This window comes from Hemibagrus wyckioides, linkage group LG14, assembly GCF_019097595.1.
Source record: "Hemibagrus wyckioides isolate EC202008001 linkage group LG14, SWU_Hwy_1.0, whole genome shotgun sequence".
Lineage (NCBI taxonomy): Eukaryota > Metazoa > Chordata > Actinopteri > Siluriformes > Bagridae > Hemibagrus > Hemibagrus wyckioides.
The window spans coordinates 5385098-5405899 of NC_080723.1; the positions used below are offsets into that span (position 1 = coordinate 5385098).

Here is a 20802-nt window from a genome sequence, read left to right on the forward strand (position 1 = left end):
GTTTGATAAGGTTGTGATGGCTTAGACCACTGGATCAGAGCATCTCCAAAACTGCAGCTCTTGTGGGGTGTTCCCGGTCTGCAGTGGTCAGTATCTATCAAAAGTGGTCCAAGGAAGGAACAGTGGTGAATCTGCGACAGGGTCATGGGCGGCCAAGGCTCACTGATGCAAGTGGGGAGCGAAGGCTGGCCCGTGTGATCCGATCCAACAGACGAGCTACTGTTGCTCAAATTGCTGAAGAAGTTAATGCTGGTTCTGATAGAAAGGTGTCAGAATACACAGTGCATGACGGGTCAGGGCTGTTTTGGCAGCAAAAGGGGACCAACACAATATTAGGCAGGTGGTGATAATGTTATGCCTGATCGGTGTATGTTGTGAATTGCTTCGTAAAAATCAACACATTTTAAAACATTATCCTAATTTCTATAGCTATTTATGTGATACTGTTACCTTCCATGATATGACTAAATTATTATGCTCTGTGCCCATGGCTTTCACTTCACTGGGATTCTCATCAGGAGCTGAGAGAGACAGACAGAGGGAGCCAATTATATATAAAACACTGATTTTGAAGCTGGCACAGAAGACTCATTCCAGACTGACTGAACGCACTAGCACAGAAATATGAGTTACCTGCAGGGCTTGTTTTGTACAAGATGGAAGGCTGGCTTGGCTGGCTAAAGCCAACTTCATTGCGAGCTATGACTCTGAACTTGTAGTGCACATATGGGGACAGCTTGAGGTGAGCTGTGGTTTTAGTGCCAGGTACCTCTGTCAGGTTATGCCATTTGCCACTGTCATGAAGAATGTCTTCATACTGAATATGGAACTCTGGAAAAAGAGAAGATGACATACTATATATCAAAACAAACCAAGAACAACAGCTGACCAATCAAGTGATTCTCAAAAATATGTCATCAGTTTCATAGACTATGAATGCTTAAATATAAAGGTCTCTGTGGCTGAATTCTGTCACGACAGCAAAGGCAGGTTTTGACCAAAATAAGGTTTTTATACCTATAACATACTCTTCTTCAAGAAACCATGAATGCATTTCCGCAAATGACTAGCTACGTGTGGCTTTCTCACACACAGAGTCACAGTCAGTGTTCCTTTTAGTACAAATTTATTTTTACATAAAGAATTAGACACATAACTGTGTAACTGTGAGTGAAAGATCGACTGTTTCCACCATTGTAACAAGATTCGGAAATTGTCAACCCCCTGGCCAATATTCCTGGAGCTCTGGGATCCCCAGACCCCATTTTGAGTACAGTGGCTTCAGAGAAACAAACGTAAATCTAATTCAGTTTGTAATCAAATCAATTTCTAATCAAATCAGCTGTCAAAATGCTCTAGTGTAGTCTGACTTGAATCTTGCCTCGACTTTGTTAAATTTGTTAAATATTACTTGACAGTCTAATTCATTACAATCTATAAATCTAGGCTGGATTTCGCATTGTTTCTAAAGCAGACTAATCAAATAAAATCATTACACCCCAAGTATTAACAGCGTCATCTCATAACTGCACTACCTAATATCCCATCATCAGGACCACAGAAGCGCCCTGTTAATGCTCTCCCAATCAAAAGAGAGCTAAATTCCCTGAGGCTAGAACTTTCAAGACCGAAAAGAAATGATGCATACTCTTGATAGGACTGTTGTGCTCGTCTCCAGGGACCCAGGTGAGCTGGACGCTCCGTGCATTTAGATCTGTTAACTCCAGATCTGTAGGAGGATCTGGTTGCTCTGCAGATGGACAAAGAAAAGGGCTTAAATATAGCAAGTGATGAAGACAGCACTCCTGAGGTGCGACCTGTAATGCTAGCTACAGGCACAATGCAACAACAGCAACAACAATAAAGTGATAGATTCTTTAAGTGCTGTAAAATGCAAAAGACATGCAAAATAAGTCATGCATATGTAAAAATGCATATCTCAAAATGCACAATTTACACATTCTGCAAGCAAAGGTTCTCTAATATCTGTATAATTACACTTAAACTACACAGGCATGTTAAATATAATGCTGACGATGTATTCACTGTTCCAGATGGATTACAGGGGCGTATTTTTATCCAGACCATCTGCATTACTAATTCAGCTTTTCTAATTACACAAATTACCCTGACCTTTTTCAAGTAAAACTTTTTATTTTATGTATTATACATTTGTATAATATTTGTGTTGTATGACTCAGATACATTTACACCAACATTGGTCTAATTTGACAGTTTCTATATATAAACTGCATAGCAGACAGTTTCTGCGTAGTTAATATGTAATAAAAAAGAAAATGTTATTGGAAGATAAGTACAATGACAGACAATGTCCTGTTACAGCTATTAATCAAGTTCATTTACATATTCATTTAAAAAAGGAAGCTAATCCATGTGAAACACTGAACATCTTCATTCTTCTGTGTAGTTTCTGTGTAGCTTCTTCGGAAATTAGGGACATAATGTAAACTGGGGACCTTTACAGATACAAAAAATAATTAATGAGATTATCGCGGATGTTTTAAGAAAGGTACTGGGTGAAATGAATAAGCTTACGACCAACTGCCTTAAATAATATCACATAAGGGGTTTCTGCCACTAAATTCACTATAAATAATCTGAATACAATAATGTAATTTTCAATAAACAGAAATATAAAACACAGATAAATATATAATACAAGAAATTAAAAAAACGTTCAATACATAATTCAAGCACGGCTATAATAAAGCAGCAAACACAGTATGAAATAAAGCACATAGTGATTGACTGCACCCTCTACACACACACATACACCAACCAAGGGCAGTATGGGATGTTAAATAAGGGCTGTGTGGCTGTTTTTACCGTAAACAACTGCCGGTGTTGGGGTAGCCTCTGAGATCGGCAGAATAGGATTGAGTTAGTAGTTAGGAGCGATTAGTTTACATTTCTTACAGGATACGTATTTCTTTAGAATGAAGAGCATATCTGGTCTTAGGCGATCATTAGCAAGAGAGATCTTGCATAAGTAATTAATAACAAATGGTCCTTTTCTATTTACAATAGATTTTTCTACACAAGGAAGAAAACAACGTATCCTTACCGACAACAGTGAGCTGGGCGCTGGCTGAGTCTTGGTCTAAAGTGGTATTCATGATGCAGGTGTATGTCCCTTCATCATTCTCTGTTACTTTGAGGATGGTAAGGCTGTCTGCACCCACGACAAATCTGCAATTATAACAAAATGTCACACGTGTCCCAAGTGAGCCAGCAGGACAAAATCCCACGGATTTATTTTGACCCACTAATTGAGCCAGTCCCAACAGGCACATTGTAATGATCCATTATACTGTGTGTTTAAAAACTAATAAATAGTGTGCCAGAAAAGATGAGTAGTCATTAATATAAAGCCTCAGAGGCACTTTATAAATACTCTGTTCTAGTAATAAAAAAGCATAGAGAGTGATATCACTATATCTCTAGATGCTAAAAGAGAGAACAAATAAGAACAACAAATGGTTACATTACTTTAAATACAACAGTAAATAATGAGCACACATACACCAATCAGGCATAACATTATGACCACCTGCCTAATATTGTGCTGGTCTCCCTTTCGCTGCCAAAACAGCCCTGACCCGTGGGGGCATGGACTCCAAACACCATGGTTTTAGCAGCAGATCCTTTAAGTCCTGTAAGCTGCGAGGTGGGGCCACTTAAAGGATACTTACAGGACTTAAAGAACTATACTTTTGATAGATACTGACCACTGCAGACCGGGAACACCCCATAAGAGCTCCAGTTTTGGAGATGCTCTGATCCAGTCGTCTAGCCATCACAATTTGGCCCTTGCTCAAATCCTTATGCTTGCCCATTTTTCCTGCTTCTAACACATCAACTTTATGGAGAAAATGTTCACTTGCTGCCTAATATATCCCACCCACTAACAGGTGCCATGATGAGGAGATTTTAAAGTAAATTAATCAACAACAGGATGAACAGGGCCTGACAAAGCCTGATGTGAAGCAGAGTTACTTTTGAGACTCTCAAGACTTTTAAAAACCGCTGACCATCTTAACGATTCCACAGTGTCCAAAACTGTGTTTACACAGTTTATGGCCAAAACTGTACATTTATACACCTTTTAGTTCAGATTAAACCAATATTCATCATGAAACAAATAAATACATGTAAATATTCACCTTTCGTCATCAGGAAGCTCTCCGTTGTCCTTGAGCCAGATCATGGTGGGAATGAGAGACGGGTCATGCTTCACTTTACACTCAAATACCACGTCTTGGTTCCTCTGGGCGACTTTGTAATTAGGCTGCTTCAAGATCCGTGTGGGCTCTGAGCACAGAGAACAACACAAGATTTACACTAATTGGGGACAGAGTTTAATCCTTAAAGTACCAGCTAATGAGTCAGTTATTCATCTTAAATCCAATTATTCAGTAATTACTATGATTTTTTTTCCCCAGTACATTTTGTAACATTAATAGGAAAGGAACGTAGTTATAAGACTGAGGAATGTAATAAGGCTATGATCAACATGAATCCAAAAAGAGCCTAAAGGATAATTTATTCAACATTCGTTAACTTTTTTTAAACATGGATGCTTCTGAATTTCTAAAATCACTCAGAAAAACCAAAACGAATAAAAAGTTGGTTCTCAAAATACAATTTTCAACAGACATAGTCTCTTATCCTTTACAACTGGGTTGCACCTGCAAGTTTTCAGTTACAGTAAAGGTGCCAAAGTGTCTGCAGGCAAATGACAGTGTGGAAAGTTCTTCAGGCTTAATGGACATGTAACATACCAGTTTCCTGTTTTGCTCTTCGGAAAAGCACTTAACATCATTTCCCTTCATTAGGAAAATGGACAACATGCAAGCTAAGGGCTAAACCTTTTGGCCTAATGCCTAATATGAGGTTAGAGGGCATTAAACCATTACAGGGATACTGACAGCAAGGTTACACACAAAATAAATAAATAAATAAATAAATAAATAAACTAGGAAATGTGCCAGTTACTGATCTATCTCAGGCAATCTTTTCTCAAATTCAATTAGTGCTTCAAATTCTACAAAACTCACCTTTGACCTCCAGGTAGACGTGATTCTCAGAGATGCCGAGAGAGTTTGTGGCCACGCAGGTGTATTTGCCAGTGTTTAGCGTCTGTGCCACAGGGACCTCAAGAGTTCCATTTTCATGGAACACGTATGGGTCTCCCACCAAAACACCGGAACGACTGTCCTTGAACCTGAAGAAAGAAAGCCATCAGTTTGCATTAAGGTGAGTAGCTTATATGTTTCCTTGCCTAGGACATGATATTTTATTAGTGCCTTAAAAATTTTAATAACTTTCCTGAGATTGCTTGAAAAAATCAGACAAAAAAAATAAAAATGATGCCAAAACAATAATCATACATAGAAGGTTAACAGGAATCATAAATCTGGCAACCGTCATCATCAAGAATGACCAACATACCAATCCATGACTGATCAATATCCAAGTTCTATTTAAACTTTGACATTAGAGTACAGACTTGAAGCCTTGTTATAGTGAGCTGGAGGAGAAAAATGTTTTGTATCTTCTAATACTTATTAAATAAATAAATGAAAAATCTTTTACAACAGAATGTTCAGGAATAACTTCAGAATTTAACGCCTAGGATGTGAATGGTTCATCCCGGTCAATTTCAAAGCAGAGGGCCTAATGTGTAGTTCATAAAGCTGTAGTTCAAACCAGTAAACAGTATACTGGGACAATCATCTCAGTTTAAGTACAACAGTATGCATGCAGTGCATAATATTATTGAATGCAAAGCAAATATTGGTGACAAGGCTATATTAGAAGTGGTGCTGATTGTAGAACTGTGTGTTCTGCATTAAAAGAGAACTCTAAGGCCATAATAGCTTATAATATAATAAGAGAGACACTGAGTCTTTCCTTGAAAGCACTAAAGAAGAAGAAAAATAATACGGATGTCTGAGATATTCTGTGAGATAATCAGATATCAGAGTCCCTGAACTATTGAAACAAGCGAAGTTTGAACATAAGAGGCGACACAGTCTTTCCATTATCTGCCTTTTCAGAATCTTTCTAAGCTAAGATTTTCCATGGAAAAAGACTTTAGAATATATTAGTACTACTAGAAGAAAAAATACACTGATATACTGTCACAGATGCTCCATTAAAAGTGGAAAAAACATCCTCTAAATAAGCCAACTGTTCTGGCTCTAATTATGTAGCTGTGACAAAGCTGCCAAAGTTGCTGTTGCGGATATTCTGTGTTGGAGACAGTGTGGCTTGAGATTTCACAGTAAAACCTAAGCTGCATAATTAACTTAAGTGCAGAAATATCAGAATCGGGTGTAACTGGTTAACACACTGTCCATGACTGCAGAGCCATTGTAGGTCTGTTAATATACTGACAACCAGATTCAAACACATGCTTGTCAACATAGAAGTGCAAATAAATACACACACACACACAGAGACACATACCATGATACTCTGGGAATAGGGGAGCCAAAGGACGCACAATCCAGAAGAGCAGGCGTGTTCATGGTGACCTGGTAGACTTTATTATTGGGAGTGAGCACTCTGGGAGGCTCGGCTGTAACGACGAGCACAAATTAGATATTAAATATATTTTAATATGTTTACAAGTTACGTTACTTGATGAGAATAATGAATGATTAAAAATAAACTGTAAAAACTAATAGCTGTCTCAAATGAATCAAATCAGTTGACTTTTCATTTTTCTTTTTAATGCCTTTTTCACTCATTCTAATAAACCTTGGGAGTCACACCAGTGAAAGCTTCGCTATATTAATTTTATTATATTCTACTGCACAGCTTCTATATTGTTATACGTGGCTAGGTGTCTAAATGGATAAAACAAACACTGTCACAATCAATTATTCTCTTCTTCTTCTTCGGCTTTTCCCTTCAGGCCTGGCCACAGTGAATCATCTCTCTCCACCTATCCTTATCTTCTGCATCCTCAACACTTGCACCCGCTAGCTTTATATCCTCATTTATTACATCCACATACCTCCTCTTTGCCTCCTGCCTGGCAGCTCCATGTCCAACATTCTCCTACCAATATATTCACTCTCCCTTTTTAAGGGGCCAAGCCAAACCCCTTAAAAACTACACCTGAATTCAATGATTTGGAGGGGTGTCCCAAAACATTTGGCAATATAGTGTGTCGTGTTGTGTAGATGTGTAATTAGCGCCAAACTTAAAGGATAGTTTTGTTTTTTTCAGTCCTCGTCTCATTAAAATATTTAACGTTTGTTAACAATGTACTGTGTGTATAAATCTGATCACATTTGAAAGGAGGCACACAAGTGTATTATCTCTTAAGACATGTAACCAATTGTGTGGAGAAAATGTGGTGAAATATTGATGTGACTTCCTTCAAAGTGCAAAAACTTGCTTCCTTCAAAACTTCAAAACAGTTTTGGTCAGATTTATAAGCAAATATATCATATAGTTTACATTTTTTAAAAAGAAGTTTCACTTAAAATTGCTGATAATGAATTTTAAAGTTTCTAATTACTAGTTTGAATTTTTTAGAGCGAGTGTAATCAATTAATGTAAGATGAACGTGATCCAATAATGCTGTAGACGGTTGGCGCTGTTGGGAAAAAAATAACCATCGCGTTAAATTAAGCGAATCGTGTTGGATGTATGAAAACAAACTGCGTTAATGTAACTTAATTCATTCCTGTGAAACCGATGTACGCGCTTGAATTAAGTCGATTCAATCTACTTTTTTTTTCTGGTGCGCAACGAGAAAGTGAGTGTCCGTGAATAGAGATAGAGAGGCAGAAGACATTAGAGGAACCGAAGTGAAACGATTTCCTTAAGTGCATTTTGATGCCGTTACTTTTCTAAAGTAGGAAAGCATTAGATGAAGCACACTCGGCAGGAGCCGTTGAATCAGCTCTGACACTGATACTTTCTGACTGAAACCACACAGAATAATATAAAAAACTAAATAACTATAACGGTCATTTTGTCTCAACGTTTACATTTACTGCATTTGACAGATGCCCTTTTCCAGAGTGGCTTACAGAAGTGCTTTTGAAGGTTCTACCAATGAATACATTGATACTGGTTCACTAGGTCACAGCCTTAGAATGCCATCAGTCCAAAAAAAACTCTACTGGGAGGTAATACAGCAAGAAGAGGCACCTTTTTTAAGCTAGTTCAAGCATTTCAGGAAGATGTCTTCACACACTGTTTAAAGACGGTCAGTGACTCAGCTGTTCTTATATCTAGTGGAGGTTCATTCCACCACCCAGCTGCCAGAACAGGGAAGAGTCTTGATGTGTACCTTCCTTGTACCCTGAGAGATAATTAGAGCATCTGAGGGAGCGTGCAGCAGTACGTGGAGTGATAAGAGCTTTGAGGTATGAGTATGCTGGCTTGTTTTTGGCTTTGTAGCCATTCACCAATGTTTTAAATGTGATAAGGCAGCTACCCGGAAGCCAGTGGAGGGAGAGTAGCAATGGGGTGAAATTTCCGAAAATTGAAAACAAACCTAATTAACAGGGCATCATATTTTAGTATATTGTTGCCAAGCCCTGCATAATCACATTATAATCCTGGTGCTTTTCTGAATGTGTTTGTTTTTCACTTTGCAGGATTCAGACAGCGCTGAGGCCTGGGCTCAGATATCTGTAATTAGTGAAGACACGCCTCGGTGCTTTCCAACCTTGCTGCAGTCTCACTGTCGAGGGAGACATTATAGGAGACAATCTCCAGAGCCTACGACAACCACTTTATCTCTGAGTTAGGTTTTCATTTTTATTTTTTTCCTCCCACTTAGAGTACCCCCAAGCCCATAAAAACACCTTGTTCATAAAGTCATGCTCCTTGGTACAGAATAGGCTTTCATCAAAACTGCACCCACTAAAAGAAATCTCCTATTTACTGTTCATATTGTATTCGTATCATTCGTCCGTTTAGCACTGTATTTATCAAAGAAGTTCAAATCTTACAATGCTAGAATCTACCTTCAGTAAATGCAAGTCTATTGTGGTGCTAAAATACAGTGCATTTTGTTTGCACACTATTTACATATTACATCACATTACCTCTAACTAGCGAAATAACAGACTTTTAAAACAAATTTGAAATGAAAAATTATTGAAACTTTCCCAATTAGATAACATTTGGAATGGGAGAACAATTTAATAAGGCAAAAATAAACTTCGAAACTATTCCCCGGGCTTTGACTTTGGCATTGACTCTGGTTTTCAGGCTAAGTGAAGTATAGATGTTTATTTTTTTTTGTTAATTTATATACATATTTAACACTGCAGCTACATCACTGATGATTACATAAATATGTTCTCTTTTTAAATCTAAGTAAACATAGATGTTACTGTACTTAGACCTTACTTTTAATTTTAATTTTAAATATCAGTTTGCATGCATTTGGAGTCAAGCTATTAGATTTTAGAGTGCAGTAGTGGAAATGTAATAATGAAACAATGAAGCAAGAGCAACATGACAAGTACACCGATCAGGCATAACATTATGAGCACTGAGAGGTGAAGTGAATAAGACTGATGATCTCCTCATCGTGGCACCTGTTAGTGGATGGGATATATTAGGCAGCAAGTGAACATTTTGTCCTCAAAGTTGATGTGTTAGAAGCAGGAAAAATGGGCAAGCGTAAAGATTTGAGCGAGTTTGACGAAGGGCCAAATTGTGATGGCTAGACCACTGGATCAGAGCATCTCCAAAACTACAGCTCTTGTGGGGTGTTCCCGGTCTGCAGTGGTCAGTATCTATCAAAAGTGGTCCAAGGAAGGAACAGTGGTGAACCGGTGACAGGGTCATGGGCGACCAAGGCTCACTGATGCATGTGGGGAGTGAAGGCTGGTCCGTTTGATCCGATCCAACAGACGAGCTACTGTTGCTCAAATTGCTGAAGAAGTTAATGCTGGTTCTGATAGAAAGGTGTCAGAATACACAGTGCATGACAGGTCAGGGCTGTTTTGGCAGCAAAAGGGGGACAGACTCTATTTTAAGCAGGTGGTCATAATATTATGCCTGATCGGTGTATATAATATTAAAATGACTCATTCATCGAACATTATTTAAAAGAGGCGTATTACCTAGTACATTGACGAAGGCATTGGCAAGCAGATATCCATATTCATTAGAGACATTACACTGGTACACAGCACTGGAGCCGGTCTGAACCCCAGTGAAAGTAATAGTATCATCCTCCACCTTCCTGCTCGCGTCTGCAGGAGAATCTATTAGAAGACATAAAATCATGAGATTTCTTGGATAGAAATGGATTTTTACAGAAATTACTTGAAAAGTGAAAACAGCTGCAGATCTATAAGGGTTATATTTGTAGATTCCTGCACATTCTAATTGCTTGCTATTTACTTTTGGTAGTTAAAGGTCTCACACAAAGGGCCATAAGTGCCATGTGTGCATAAGGGCCATGTGTGCATAAGATTTAATACACATCAGTATTCAGACCACAGACATAGACACACACTTAAATGTCAGACCCTCCAGGATTTTGCCATTTTGTGATTACAGGAATGAATATTTAGAGGAGCTTTAAGTAAGACAGATTTTTCTGCAGATTTGGGCCAGGACTTGGTGTGTGACATCACCACAGCACACTTTCAGCTGAAAGCCTGTTCAATTCACGTGCGTGTCAGTCATAAGGACGGTTATCAGAGAAACACGTGTCTTCAGTGATAGGAGAATACTGTGCATTGCTAAATTTTGGAGAAAAAAAAGCAAACCTCCATAAAATTCTTGAGAGACTGAAACATTACTCAGAAGTTACATGTGAATTATATCTGGGTTTGTGTGTATCAATTATCAAATTATTTAATTAGTTATTTAAGTGTATCCTCCCTTATAGTCCACAGTGTTTGTTTCACATGGAGGACACTGGAGGACACTAGTCTTGATCACAAAAATAAGCTATAAACACAGAAGATAAGTGTTTGGTTGTCTTATCCTTTAACCCCCTTATAGTGCAATTAATTTTTATCAGATTGATAATGTTATTAATGGAAATCTGACAGCTTCGGAGGCATGAGCTACACACAGGTCTTTTATTCACAATCTGAATATTCTGCATCCTAAAAATGGACTACGTAACCTGACTCTGAACATGCGTAACTTTAAATAAACACTGAGGTGATTTCTGACTCTGAATGTGGCTCATAATGAACACTGCAACATCATAAGCATGCGTAATAAGGAAAGAAGCTGACTCTCGATGGGTACTCCGTTCATGAACCAGGCGATGGTGGGTTTGGGTTCCCCTCTTGCTCGGCAGGTTATCACGCCATTCTCCATCGGAGCCAAGACCAGATTACGCGGTGCGCTGATCCAGTATGGAGCAGCTGGATATCAACAAACCAACAGAATATAACAACTGGATTAAGAAATATTTTCACAAAATGAATCTGTTCTTATGGATTTCCGTTGCCATTCTGAGACCAACCATGAGATTTACAAGCATGCACAAACAAAATAACTAATTCATAGCGCTCATAAGATAGAGGCTTGCATTATGCATAACGTTTTCGATCTGACACCATTTGTTTACAGTACACAATACATACAAGCTCTTAATGCTCGAAACCTTTTTCCTGTACTGCACTTTTCACGAGACAATCGAATAAAGTTTCTCAATATTCAATGCTGTTTACTGACAGAGCATCAGTTCCCCTGATGATAAAGTCCTGCATAGCATTTAAAAAAATCAATAACAGGAAATGTAGAGTGGAGCAAATGTGGAGTGAAGTGATGGAGAATGCTATCCATCTCACTTTTCACAGTAACTTGGATAGTGTGGTGAACAGAGCCCAGGTGGTTCTTCGCAGTGCAGCGGTAATCTCCAGCATCTGCCTCGGTGACATCCTTGATCTTGAGCGTTTTCTGAAAGTTTAAGAACTCGGTTCTTGCTGTGGGGAGCTCACGGCTCACCTTGCTCCAAGAGATCTCTGGAGTGGGGCTGGAGAAAAGAGAAAAGAACAACAAAACGACATGAGAGAATTGGATGCCGTTTCATTGCTCTGACTTAACCCATTTTACCTGTAGCGTTCGCCAGAGAAATGGAAATCGGCTATAGGAACATTCTCAATCAGTATATGAATTACTTTATTACTGATATTAAGTCTGATATAAAATGAGTCAGGATATAAAATGTATATAAGTCTCATAAAATGAGTGTGAGATGTTTGTTTATTATACAATAACACAGACAAACAAAATCAAAAGTAAGGGTTGGCTTACAGTCCTGCAGCAATGCACTCCAGCTCCAGAACCTGTCCACTGAGGACCATTGTTGAGCTGGTGGAACCAGTCGGAACCAAAAATGAAGGTTGTATCTCCTCTACTGCGTCATCTGAAGTGAGAATACTCACAGTAAGAGCAGGTTTGAGCAGGTAAACACCTTGGTCAGTCATATTAAAAATCTTTGCTGATCTGGGCACCACATTCTGATCTAATTCTGATCGCTGTTAAAGATAAAACTATAAAAAAAATTTTTACCTTCATTCAGGCCTGTAACCACTGGGCATATAAAATCAGACATTAACCAGAGACATGAGAAGCAAAGTACTGTATTTTAAACCCTTTTGTATATAAGGCCAAGAGTGAATACGAGGCAGCACCATCAATGAGAAATGAGCAAACTGCGGGTGAGTCTCGGAATCGTTTGAATGAGAGTGGACAATGGATAGTATTGGAAGTTATTGGATGGTTTGGCTACGATATTCATCAGAAAATCTACAGGCATGTAATAAGAGAAGATAATTCATTAGCTTTAAGATACTAGATACTAATGAGTCAACATGAATGTGGTAAAAAAAAAAGGAATATGGAGCTTGTAAGACGATCACAATGACCGAAAATCTTGAGATCATTTATCAAGCTTCTCATTTTGCACTATAACATGTAAGTACTTCAGATAACAACAATCATTTTATAAGAGTTGTGTGGATTAGCTGAAGAAGTCTGGAAAGCAAGAAGAAATACCCCCATGCCAAAGTTGTCTTTCTGATTGGATCAGGTAAAGTGATCATACAGAAAATATGGAAATATTAATATTAAGACAGAAGAAACAGGGCCTATGAGAATGTGAGAACCCACGTTTGTTTTTGAAAAGGTTAGGAAAGGTTGATTTGAAGTTGTGAGTTAGTGAGTGATTTGTGGTTGGTGAAACTAATAGAGGGGTTAATGTCTAGGGGTGATTAAAGTACAGAGGGGCAATCACTAGGGGGCGGCATCACTCACCACCAAACAAATCAGTCTCATTCAAATAAGCTGCCATTGTCTCATTGATTGCATCCACTGTAACACAACAGAAATTCAAATGCATGTAAATCATGATAAAAAAAAATGAAACAATTATTTTTTACAAAATAAAAAGTAAAAAAAATGGCTGAAAATAACAAAAAAAAATGTCTGTGGCCATACAATGAAAGCTGTGGATAAATAAAAACATGATTAATGAAAGGGTTACAGAGTTGTTCTGTGTGTGACATTTCACAAAAACATGCCTGAAGAGTTCTCTTTGTCCCTCAGTAAGACAGGACGGTACATTACCGTGATGAATTGCGGTTTGGAGGCTTTACTACAGCCTTCTCAAACAGAAACCTATGGGACTCCAGACAAGGCCACCCATTCAGAGCGGGTGGTATCACAATTGTGGTTATCGTAATCATAAACTAGTGCAGGAAACTACCCCCAGCTTTGCTCCTACAGATGTACGCAGTACTCATAAGGGACTCACTGTTGAGGACATGGACGCTGATGGGCTGCTTTTGCTGAATGGTCTGTGTGTGGGGGAATCGTGCGTAACAAATGTAGTCACTTCTGGAATCTTCCAGAATCACGTTGGAGAAGTAGAGGTCACCGTTCAGGCCCAGAGAGACACGGTTGCTCTGTGGAAGCCTCTGGAAATCTGGGGATGTGAAAAAATTTGAAAAGACAGGGAGAGTGAGATGGAGAGAGAGAGAGAGAGAGAGAGAGAGAGAGAGGGAGAGAGTGTGTGTGTGTGTGTGAGTGTGTGTGTTTGGGGGGGGTGGAGAGAGGAGTGAGAGGGATAGATAGATAGAGAAAGGTGGAGAGAAGAGGGAGAAAGAGGAGAGAAAGGGAGATGGGGACAGAGAGAGAGAGAGAGAGAGAGAGAGAGAGAGAGATGAAGAGAGGAGAGAAAGGGGATGGAGAGAGGAGAGAGAGAGGTAGAGAGAGAAAGAGAGAGAGAGAGAGAGAGAGAGAGAGAGAGAGGTGGAGAGAAGTGGGAGGGAGAGAGATGAAGTGGGAGGGAGAGAGGTGGAGAGAGATGAAGAGAGGAGAGACAGGGGAATGGAGAGAAAGAGTGTGTGTTTGAGAGAGAGAGAGAGAGAGAGAGAGAGTTACAAGCAGATACCGGCAGGTGAGGCTATTAAAGGCTGCAAATAGGGCCAGGATGACAGCTACACGCTTGATCAGGTACGAGCAATATGGAGTGAAGAAGCAGAAAAAGAAAAAAACGAACAGTGGAACAGAAACAGCCCACTGCTTAAACCCTAACACTGAAGTGTGTGTGGCAATAAAACATGACAGCTTCATAAAATCAGAAATACCTTCTAGTACTCATAGAGTGAAGTAGGTTATTGTAAGAGTGGCTCTGTTCTGTTCAGGGGAACTAAGGAAAGTGGACACACTGATCACACAAATCTATTGCGATGATGTTTAATAATTTTAACTTCTTATCTACAACTTGAATATGCTTATTAAGGGCTTTTTTTCACAAATATATTACTTAAGTGCTATTTTACAAATGAATTTTTTTTTTTTAATTAAATTGGATTTTCTTCCAATTTGGTCCTCAGCCACCAGCTAATCAGATCTTCTGTATCACATGAGAGCTAGCAAACATAGAAGGTGAAGGCTAGCATGTAAGCCCCCATAACATTACAGAGTAACGGAATACACCGAAAGGAAAGCGCTGATCTTCCCTGTTCCTCATAAATAAGGTCACAGCGCCCATGTTTGTCTAGTGTTGCTGTGATTGAAATGGGAGAGAGTAACTTTATCCACCCTCCACCTAGACACCATGGACACAGATGACAGCGCAAAAGCTTTTCTCACACCAATCATTATTATTTACATTACAGAATATATTCCAGTCATCATCACAAAAGTAAAGCTGTGGATTAGCGCTGTTGAGATGCAGTGAAAGGCTTACTGTTGTCCATCCAGAAGACGATAGGAGGAGGGAGTCCTGCCGGAGGTCTGCACTGCAGCACAAGAGACCTGCCTTCCTGGATGATGATTGGTTTGATTCTCTCCTTTGACCACAGAGGCGATTCTACACGACACAACACACGACACATCTGCTTACAGGTCTTCTACACATTTTTATGCCATGGTCCACCATGCAAAATAGACACTGGAGTGATGAAGGAAAGAGCGAATAGGAAGAAGCTGATTTGAAGCTAAAAATTTCAACGTGAGGACAATATGATGAGGGATATTGAGGAAATGTTGCATGCTCTGTGTTTAAATGCATGTACCTTCCAATATAAGTGCTTTGATGATGGCAGACATGCCTTTTTTACACATGAATAACAAAAAGCAAGTTAAATAAAGCATAAAATTATACATTCAAAAAAAGAAGCATAAGAAGTGAAAGAACGAGCCAAGAGTACAGCAAGAGTTATAAACATATAATTAAACCGTACTCGACTGGCGGATGACGATGTTGTTCGAGATAGCTGTCCCGTGTTCGTTGCGGGCAGTGCACTGGTAAACACCTTCATAATCCTCTGCCCTCTCTCCTCCACTGATGTCAATCACCAGAGTCCCTGAATGAGGCTTCATAGTCACTTTAGAGTCTTTGTCAACATCGAAATGTATGCCGTTCTTGGTCCAGGAGAAGCTGGTCAATTACAAAACATGTTAGCAAAGCATAATAACAATGTGCTGTTTCATGCGCGGCCTTTATGTATGTTACCTGATTAATATAACCACGCAGTCATTATCATACCATACCAAACAAAATCAAGCCCACTGGATGTTAACTATCAGATTACACAGCATGTATCTATTCAATATATACTAAAATGCCAGATGTATGTGCAAAACCTGACCATACTCAAACATGGGTCTTCCCCAACAGATTACATTAGAATTTCTCTTTTCTGGAACTAAGAGCCCCAAACAGGTTCCAGCATGACAATGTCTCTGTGTAATCTCCATGAAGACATTGCCAAAGATGGAATGGAAGAACTCAAGTCTCCTGCACAGAGCCTCTTTGGGAGGAACTGAAACCCAAGACCTCCTCACCCAACATCAGTACCTGGCATCACTAATGTTCTTGTTGCTGAATGAACACCTAAAAATCTACTGGAAAGCCTTCTTAGAAGACTGGAGGTTATTATAACTCAAAGAAGTGACTAAATCTGAAATGGGATGGTCAACAAGAACATACGGCTCTGATGGTCAGGTGTCCACATACTTTTGGCCATCGTGGATATACACTGATTAGGCATAACATACTGACCACTGACAGGTGAAGTCAATAGCACTGATTATGTCCTCATCACGTTGTTAGAAGCAGGAAAAATGGGCAAGTCTAAGGATTTGAGCTCCTAAGCTCTTGTGGGGTGTTCCCGGTCTGCAGTGGTCAGTATCAAGGAATGAACAGTGGTGAACCGACGACACGGTCATGGGCAGCCAAGGCCCATTGATGTACGTGGGGAGTGAAGGCTGGCCCGTGTGATCCGATCCAACAGACGAGCTACTGTTGCTCAAATTGCTGAAGAAGTTAATGCTGGTTCTGATAGAAAGGTGTCAGAATACACAGTGCATCACAGTTTATTGTGCTTTGGCAGCAAAAGGGGGACCAGCACAATATATGACAGGTGGTCATAATGTTATGCCTGGTCAGTGTATAATCATCAGTATTTAGTGTACTTATAAACATCAGAAAATACTAAAGGAACAGTAATGTTTGTAACAATCAGCCTAATTAATCGCTTACCCATCAGAACAAAGCAAAAAGATAAAATATAAGGAATACACTCTGACTGATGTTTCTCTCTTTGTGCAATTTGGAGATAGCAAACCAAAGGCTATTCATATCACAATTAAACTCTATCCTTTCGTTAACTGCTACTTGCTTATCTTCATGCCACACATCCATTTTGTTATGCTCTTTGATGACAGCTCTAAGAAGTAATTTAATAAAATGCTTTTTGATTCCAGTAACAGTTCATAGAAAAATAATAAGAAATTCAAGTCAATTATGTAGAACTAGCAACAACATAAATCTCTCACCTTGGATGAGGTTTTCCTTTAGCCTCACAGTGGATGACGATGTTTTCCCGGGGATCGACAATGTAATCTTTAGGAGACTGGTGGGTTATGGTTGGAGGCTGCGGCACTGTGGTCACACATAAAATTGAATAAACTCTGACGGCCATTACTTACTCTGACTGACCGTTTACCAATACACTGCAATGACACCAGCACTCGCCTTCAAACCCTACATCACGCATTCACACGCAAACCGGAACACAGGATGTCATGCATTCATACATCTATTTAGGCAAAAACAAAAGCAAGCAAATTAGACCGGATCACAGCACGCAAGGCTAACATGCAACATATAAATGTCCTCTGAACAGTACAAACATTTTTTTTTTTTTGTATTCAGAGATGAACTTCATGCAGTATGAAATGCAGAAGAGCAACTCTTGCTTGCACTGTATTGGCTCAATGGTTTCTCCCCAAACATCCACACATGAATAGGAATGTAGTCCACGTAATGCCACTAAGCCATACGCAACACAACAGCAAACAGAAATTCCAACAGCAAAACAAATTCGTGACTTACATCCTTCCAGAACTTTAGCTTTATTCCCCAACAGGAGAGAGAAAAATAATGACAAGTATAGAAGAAGATCACATATTAGTGTAGTTTTAAAGAGCTATGTATTTCTATTACATACATAAGCACTCTTGATCGAAACATGCTAAGCTCCTGCTTTGTATCTGGGTGCATTAACTGATGGTCATAATTTAATATAACGACTATATGCTATCGGGATATCAGCGGTCGTGCTTGAAAACACTGTTAATGTACACAATAATCACAAGGTTTTAATGAAGCCCACTGGACCCTATTACTGTAACTGCTTCTCAACCAGATGGGGTGAAGACCAAGTCATTTTAAATATTTATATGTATTATGAATAAAATGAGCTGATCCTAACTAGCGGTAGATGATAAAAATAAAGCTAAAATGCATCTACAAACAAACAAACAAACAAATAAATAAATAAATAGCAAAGTAGTGACAGCAAAAAAGGCTAATTTTTAAATATTTTTGATTAAATTCCACATTAGGGGTGTAAGGATACACTCCTTAGGCGTGTCATGATTCATCTGTATTTGAAGCACGATACCAGCTACACAATTTCAGTTAAAATCTTTTCTCAGAATATTTTGTACAAAATTTAAATTAAAAAAATCATGTTTTATTTCTGAATCATAAAAAATTCTAAACAATGTGCATTTTTGTTTGTATAAAACTAAATAAATTGCGTTGAACCAACGTACTGCAGGTCCACCAAAAAATAAAAAATAAATTAGTAAGTTCTTCAAAAATTTTTTAGAAAAGTGTCTGAAATGTGTATAATGATCGACTGAGGCATAATCAACTTGTTAGAAGACACAGAGCTCCAAAGTCGGCTAAAATGGCTGGTTTCTGAGGCCTCTCGAGTTGTTTGAAAGCTTCTAAAAAGCTCTTTTTAACCCTGGTTGTGAAACCATGTAACATATAATGCATACTGGTTGTTATAATCTAGAGCTATTGGGCTAGTGGACTTCTCAAGAACACATCTCGCATGCCATTTGCACAAACTGACACTTTGACACTGGACTGGCACAAGTCACTTTATACAATTATTCCAGCACATGGACACTGGATCACCTCAATATATCCCATATACACATACATCCCTTCATGTTCATGTCTGCATTTATGTGTATATATGTGTGTATATACCACTTTGTTAGTGTACATATATATATATACATATATATATATATATATATTATCTACTTGCACCTATATTTTCATATTTTTACACCTATTTTCATATTTTATTTTTTATTTATATTATATTTTTATTTATACCTATATTTTCATATTTTATTTTATTTTTATTTATCTATATTATATTTTATTTTACTTTATTTTCTATTTTTATACTTTTAAGATACACTAGTTTTATTTTTATCTTTATTTTTTATGGATCTCTTTCTCCCATACTTTTTATAAATGTTTACATGCCGGACAGTCGTGAAAAAACATTTCACTGCATGTCGTACTGTGTATGTATATGTATGTGACAAATAAAATTTGAATTTGAATTGAATTTAATTCAATTAATTTAATCTCTCCATGAAAGAACGTGATCATGTGACCAGATTGTGACCAGACGTTGTGTATATATTTATACACAGATTAGGACCTCTGATGTTTGCAACTGCATTACATGAATAATTAAACAGGATGTCGATTTGCAGGATGTTCATCGCATAATTTTTTTTACATCATGATGCACCGTGTTGTAATGTATCATCACACCCCCTACTCTATTTTAGAGAAATACTTGTGCTTAAAGTGTAAGAAGCAGATTTTGGGACACTGCTGTGAATGTTTTTGTGTATGTACAGTATGCATGTGTACTTACGATCGAGAGGGACCTCTAGTGCTGTGATCACATGACCCAAGAAGAGCACCAGCAGCACCGTATGACAGTCTCTCGACCTGTCCATCATGAGCATGGGACACCGCTATCAGGGCCACAATTTCCTCAAGAACATCCACCACTGCAATGAAAAACAAGGTGGGAGAATGTTAACAAGGAGTCAGTATTGCGGAAAGAAAGTAAAAAGAAGACATGTGAAGCAGTATGGGTGGAGGGAAAGAGACTGAATGCCAAAGAAGCAAAGAGACAGTATGCATCAACTGATATAGAAATATTATAGACTTTTAGAAAGAAGGATAAAAGAAGTAGACGCCTACAACCGAATCCATTACTACACCCATAACCTCACTGCCCAAGCTCAATTGCTTCAGACTTGCAGCATGGCAATGCCATTAAAGCCCTTTATCGATCACTCCATGTGTCTGTTACTTTGAGGGAAAAATTGAGTCCCACTGTCTGTAACACCTGTGTAGCTACAAATAAACCATATATGTAAGTACTGAGGATGTATTATGGGGATGTGGGAGCTTAGTGGTTAAGGTGTTCTACTACTAATTGGAAGGTTGTGAGTTTGAATCTAAGGTCCATCAAGCTGCCACTGCTGGGCCCTTGAGCAAGGAAGGACCTTAACCCTCAGTTGCATAAAATGAGATAAAATGTACATCGCTCTGAATAAGGATGTCTGTCAAATGTCAAAAATGTATTAAGGCACTTTTATATGTAAACACAATACTTCTAATACTTCTAAGACAGACTTCTCAAAAAAAACAGCATCGGTCAAACAACTGGTTCTTCTTATTCGCATTTAACCATGTACAGAGTTCTGCTCAAGCTTTCACCTGACATTTGGTCTACTGGTCTAACATGGTGCCTGAACAACACACAAACTATTCTGGAATTCTGGAAAACTAAGATGTGGTCCTTTAAAACAATGTTGTTGTTTTAAGTGTTTCATAGACTTGCACAGTACTGTACAGATTTAAGTCTAGCTTAAGTAAGACAGATGTAACAGGTAATAAGCTGAAGGTTATGTTCATAT

General features: G+C 38.5%; 1 protein-coding gene across 13 annotated transcripts in view; it reads right to left on the minus strand.

The window, feature by feature from the left end:
* nrcama (neuronal cell adhesion molecule a) overlaps nt 1-20802 on the minus strand; it is an 84236-nt gene that overhangs the window by 12374 nt on the left and 51060 nt on the right. For 5 of the 13 annotated variants that reach the window (XM_058407919.1, XM_058407925.1, XM_058407928.1 and 2 more), the window contains exons 3-21: nt 19746-19884; nt 17882-17899; nt 17323-17428; nt 15726-15922; nt 15230-15352; nt 13790-13960; nt 13291-13347; nt 12289-12400; nt 11823-12007; nt 11262-11393; nt 10128-10271; nt 6493-6604; nt 5079-5245; nt 4185-4332; nt 3086-3210; nt 2848-2877; nt 1649-1750; nt 634-831; nt 451-521 (exon numbers count right to left, since the gene is read on the minus strand). In XM_058407919.1, the coding sequence (XP_058263902.1) occupies nt 451-521; nt 634-831; nt 1649-1750; nt 2848-2877; nt 3086-3210; nt 4185-4332; nt 5079-5245; nt 6493-6604; nt 10128-10271; nt 11262-11393; nt 11823-12007; nt 12289-12400; nt 13291-13347; nt 13790-13960; nt 15230-15352; nt 15726-15922; nt 17323-17428; nt 17882-17899; nt 19746-19839 (2292 nt within the window). In that variant the 5' untranslated portion in view covers nt 19840-19884. The remainder of the gene's footprint in view (nt 1-450; nt 522-633; nt 832-1648; nt 1751-2847; nt 2878-3085; nt 3211-4184; nt 4333-5078; nt 5246-6492; nt 6605-10127; nt 10272-11261; nt 11394-11822; nt 12008-12288; nt 12401-13290; nt 13348-13789; nt 13961-15229; nt 15353-15725; nt 15923-17322; nt 17429-17881; nt 17900-19745; nt 19885-20802) is intronic. The other 8 variants (XM_058407921.1, XM_058407929.1, XM_058407922.1 and 5 more) reach the window with 5 other exon arrangements.